The following is a 5,832-nucleotide window of genomic DNA, read 5'->3' as shown; positions in this document are numbered from 1 at the left end:
TGTGGAGATTTCTTACAAAACTGGAGATAGAACTGCCATATGACCCAGCAATCCCACTTCTGGGCATACACACTGAGGAAACCAGATCTGAAAGAGACACATGCACCCCAATGTTCATCGCAGCACTGTTTACAATATCCAGGACATGGAAGCAACCTAGATGCCCATCAGCAGACGAATGGATAAGGAAGCTGTGGTACATATACACCATGGAATATTAGTCAGCCATTGAAAACAATTCATTTGAATCAGTTCTAATGAGATGGATGAAACTGGAGCCCATTATACAGAGTGAAGTTAGCCAGAAGGATAAAGAGCAATACAGTATACTAACACATATATATGGAATTTAGAAAGATGGTAGCGATAACCCTATATGCAAAACAGAAAAAGAGATACAGATGTACAGAACAGACTTTGGGACTCTGTGGGAGAAGGCGAGGGTGGGATGTTTCGAGAGAACAGCATCAAAACATGTATATTATCTAGGGTGAAACAGATCACCAGCCCAGGTTGGATGCATGAGACAAGTGCTCAGGCCTGGTGCACTGGGAAGACCCAGAGGGAACAGGTAGAGAGGGATGTGGGAGGAAGGATCAGGATGGGGAATACATGTAACTCCATGGCTGATTCACGTCAATGTATGGCAAAAACCACTACAATATTGTAAAGTAATTAGCCTCCAACTAATAAAAATAAATGGAGAAAAAAAAAAGACAAGTCAGTAGATATCATCCAAACTGAGTAAAGTGAGATTAAAAGAACAAAAAAAGTCAGAATACATACACATATGAAAATAGCAATTCTTTTATTTAAGGGTTTATTCCTGAGATTTTCTATTGGGATTGTTACTAAATACACAGAACCATGTCATCTTTTGCTTCCCTGGAGGCTCAGATGGTAAAGAATCTGCCTGCAATGCAGGAGACCTGGATTCAATCCCTGGGTCAGGAAGATGTCCTGAAGAAGCGAATGGCAATCCACTTCAGTATTCTTCTTGGAGAATTCCATGGAGAGAGGAGCCTGGCAGGCTGCAGTCCATGCAGTTGCAGAGTTGGACATGGCTGAGTGACTAGCATACATGTCATCTTTAAAAAGTAATATGAATTTGAGATATATCTAGATCCATGGATTCAGATAAATGGATGTAAACTTGTATAATTTTTTGAGGAAGATTTCTGAAGAAAAGTTTTGTTATATATAGTAATGAGTAATTCGCAAACTTTATACATAATTCTGTTTTTACAGGCTATTTGAACACTGCATTGAATTAAATGGATAGTTTATTACAAAACTAATTTTTTTGCCTATCTATATGATGAACTGTCTAACCTATTTATGAATTGGAAGGAAAAAAGCAAAATCTCTACAGGTTTTTAATACAGCCATCTTTGCATTTCATATACATCATTTAAAGACAATTTATTACAAAACTAATTTTTTGCCTATCTATATGATGAACTGTCTAACCTATTTATGAATTGGAAGGAAAAAAGCAAAATCTCTAAATGTTTTTAATATAGCCACTTTGTATTTCATATACATCATTAAAAGACAATTACAGTGTTTCACAAATGAATAAAACATAATATTGAGGGAACAAAACTCTGTCCAGATTATGATTATGATTCAACTTTCTGAATATGATTAGGAATGCTTAATGATTACTTTTATAGATATGTCTATAGAAGGTAACTAGAATGTTAACTAATTGATGACTATTATTTTGTAAACATAAAGAGAGAAATATAATGCAGTAACTTATTAAAGAAAACTTTAACAAAGGTCTATGTGAAATATTCTGCTAAAAGAAATGCATAGGATAATAGAAAATTTCCTGATATGGTGGTCAGCATTGAAGTAATAGTAAGAATAGTAATATAAATTATTAACATTTCAAGTCATTCTTGAGAACAATCAAAATCATACTTCTAAAGACTGGCCAAATTTCCCAAACAGAAACTTATTTTAACAATTCTAGAATCCTAAAGAATTGACACAAAATTTTCATCAAGAGATACATATGATTTCCATATGTGAATTGGGGAACTGGGCCCAGTCTTAAGTAACAGGGTAGGTGTGGCCAAATTAGTGCACTCACAGTAGATATTCTGATAATTTGAAATTATGAAATACCAAAGAAATCCACAGTCTGCTATCATAGTCGCTTAATGGCATTTCTAATCTCTTTGTTTCTTAAAGTATAAATGACTGGATTTAGTAGTGGTGTGATGATGGCATAAAATACAGCAAGGAACTTGTCCACCCAAGTGATGCTGAGTGGACATATGTAGACAAAGATACAAGGCCCAAAGAATAACATGACCACTGTGATGTGGGCAGTGCAGGTAGAGAGAGCCTTGGACACCCCACTCTTTGATTGGTGGTAGACAGTAAGCAGAATATAAGAGTAAGAGATCAGCAACAGAATGAAGCAAATGGTTGCAAGTACCCCACTGTTAGCATTTGTCAACACTTCTAGAATATAAGTGTCCATGCAGACTAACTTGATCACCAGTGGAATATCACAGAAAAAGCTATCCAATTTTCTGGGTCCACAGAAGGGCAGTTGTGTAATTATAGCTAGTTGGCTTATTGAATGCACAAAGCCAATGATCCATGATGTCATCACTAGTCGAATGCACATTTTTGTATTCATGATGCTGGAGTAATGGAGTGGCTTGCAGATGGCCACATAACGGTCATAGGCCATCATCACTAGGAGCACCATTTCACCCCCTCCAAAAAAATGTCCAAAAAACATCTGACACATGCAACCTCTAAAGGAAATGGTCTTGTTTTCTTTCAGAAAATCTGTGATCAGTTTCGGGGTGGTTACTGAGGAAAAGCCTAAGTCAGAGAATGACAGATTTGCTATTAGGAAGTACATAGGGGTGTGGAGGTGAAGGTCAGCAATAACTAGGAGCACAATGAAGACGTTGCCTGAAATGGTGATCAAGTAAAGTGAAGAAAATACCACTAGGAGGAAGGCCTGGAGGTCCCATGAGTCACATAGCCCAACAAAAATAAATTCAGATACCACAGACTGGTTCACTTCTTCCATTCAGTTCAGTGTCTTCTAAATTTATATGAAGAAAAGATGTAAAGATAGATTTTCTAAATAAACATTCTGTGCACCAAGTGTGTTTTTTATGCACTGCTAATGGAAGCGTGTACTTACATAATCACTGTAAAAAGCAATTGGCCTTCTCTTTTAATGCTCAATATACATATATTCTATGGTGCAGCAATTTCACTCCCGTTTGTATGCTCAATATCTGTGAACTCTTGTATCTGTATATAAGGAAAATTTACAGCAATGCCTATAAACATAGTGATAGAATCTTAACAAAGTCCAACTATGTAAATGACATGAACGTGTGTTAGTAAACTATAGTAATAAAGAAATAAAGAGCCTCAAATAGATCCATCTCTCAGCATAAATTTTATAAGATGAAGAGCACTTCAAAAATAACAGTATATTTTGCAGGAACTTGTATAAGTAATAAAACTATGTCCCAAAATGTAAGAAGTAAGTAAACTCAGTTGCCGGAAGCCAAGATTCTGTGTGAGGATGAACACTAAGCAGTTGTCCATTATTATCATCTGTTTAGGTCTTGGACTGGGCAGTGTTTCATAGGTATAGTTTTATTATTACATAAACAAGCAAACAAACTCAAAATGGACATGGAAAAATTAGAATATACTGTGACTCAAGAATGATGATCTATTCAATACAGCAGACCTGAGTTAAATAGTGGTTTAAAAAAAATGGCATTTGCATTTGTTAATTGAAGTATAGTTGACTTACATTAAATGACTTAAATTCTGCCATCTACAGCAACATGGATGGACCTATAAAGTATTACTGTTAGTGAAATGACAGAGAAAGACCAGTACTGTTTGGTATCACTCATATGTGGAATCTAAAGAATAATACAAAAAGTGATATTTTATTAATATCTTTTGAAGCTGTGTGGTAAAATGATATTTATTATACATCAATTTGAAAAACTCAAACAATATTTAACACCTTATTGAAGACTAAGAATAATTTTAATGAATGGATCCACTAAAAAAGAGATATTAATACTAGTTTCGATAAAATGACAAATTTTTTTTACCAAGAAACATATGTGTATAAGAGCAGATAAGCTAATCAAGGATAGTGTGGAAGACTACCTGTTGCAGGCATAAGGAATAAATCAAAAGCATCAGGAAGAAACGTATTCTGTTCATGAAGTTCAAAGCTATATAGCCTGTAATTGAGATAAGAAGATATGTGTTTCCCAAACTGTGTGAAGTTGCATCACTGCTCTTGGCACTCATTGCTCTGGTTTTGCTTTCCTTTAGTCTTGGTTTACTCTGCCTGTTTTCTATAATTGAAGTTGTTCTTGATTATATTTTTGTTGTTTAAACCCACAAAGTTATCACATACTAGGGATGAAAATAAGAATAGAATTAGAAAACACTAGATGTAGAATGGATTTTTAATTTTTTCTGATAGGGCAAACAGGAATTTATTGAATAATTACTTCCTGTAAACTGTAATCACTTTTGAGCACATCAGTGAAAAAAAAGTGGATTGCAGTCATTCGAGGTTATACTAAAGAAGTAAAAGGTCATGCCTGCTTTCTCAACTAGTTGCCATAAATGTTGTTAATATTATTTTAGTTGAATTACAACAGATAAAATATCACTGCTAAATTAATTATGAAAAATGAAAGTGAAAGTTGCTCAGTTATGTCTGACTCTTTGTGACCCCACAGGCCATTCCAGTCCATGGAATTTTCCAGGCCAGAATACTGGAGTGGGTAGCCTTTCCCTTCTCCAGGGGATCTTCCCAACCCAGGGATTGAACCCAGATCTCCAGCATTGCAGGTGGATTCTTTACCAGCTGAGCTACTATATTTAATTTTTAAGCAAATACTAGATTGGAGAAGTAAATCTAAAGATTTTAAGAGTACAGTTGTAAAATCAAATGAGTCAAAGCAAGACTCACAAAAAAGAATCAGAAGTTAGGATAATTAAAAATAAAAAAGAAAAGGAGACAATTCTCATTTTTTTAAGCTGATATTCTCAGGGTCATACATAAATTAAATTTGTCTGTTTCTTTGTATCCGTGTCTCTCTCTCTGACTAGCTCCCCTGTGCTAGAAATTTTCACCCACATTGTCTAAAGTAATCTTCACAATAAGCCCAAGAAAGACGTCTTATTCTGAGTTTGACCATCAGTGTAACCTGTTAGAGTCTCAGAGCTGAGAAATAGCATGACTGGAGTATGTATGTGTGTATGTAGTGTGGATGGAAATATGATATTGAAACATTCTCTTAAATGTGATAAAGGAAGGGAACTAAGGGAGAAATTAAGATATTTACAGAGCATATAGACTATATTCTTACCAGAGAGACACCATATCTGATCACCTTTTTTCCCAAGAATAAAGCATTGTTTATATTCTTAACTAGAGGCTGAAATAAAATCATTACTTTGTCAAAACAGAATCTGCTTTCTGTTGTGATCAGCATTCATGGGGGACTGTGAGACATATATTTAGTGTAGAAAGTGGCCTCTGGGATAAGAGACGCTCAAGCTAAGTTCCTTTGGGACCACTTTATTCTGAGTCTCTGAATTGAGAGTTCACTTGGAAAGTGTTTCTTTTGTGTGGGTCAGAAAGAGACCTGTGGGGACAATGATAAAAACTCTAATGGTGGAAGTTAAGCATAGTTTTAAAACATCTCTTTTCTTACTGTTTTAAAAAAGAAAAAAATTATTCCAGAACTAAGTTGTCATGTCTAGTTCCAGATGACTTGGGTGGGTGGACAGGGGATG

General features: G+C 35.2%; 1 protein-coding gene across 1 annotated transcript; it reads right to left on the bottom strand.

The window, feature by feature from the left end:
- Positions 1-2,158: 2,158 nt before the first annotated feature.
- Positions 2,159-3,067, bottom strand: LOC122444085 (olfactory receptor 4F4-like). Its single transcript, XM_043472887.1, has one exon. It carries the CDS (start codon positions 3,062-3,064, stop codon positions 2,159-2,161), a length of 906 nt encoding a protein of 301 aa, XP_043328822.1. The 5' UTR covers positions 3,065-3,067.
- Between the last annotated feature and the right edge of the window lie 2,765 nt (positions 3,068-5,832).

The sequence above is a fragment of the Cervus canadensis genome, chromosome 6 (assembly GCF_019320065.1).
Source record: "Cervus canadensis isolate Bull #8, Minnesota chromosome 6, ASM1932006v1, whole genome shotgun sequence".
Lineage (NCBI taxonomy): Eukaryota > Metazoa > Chordata > Mammalia > Artiodactyla > Cervidae > Cervus > Cervus canadensis.
Note: the sequence above shows the minus strand (reverse complement) of the source record. Positions and strands in the feature narration are given on the sequence as shown.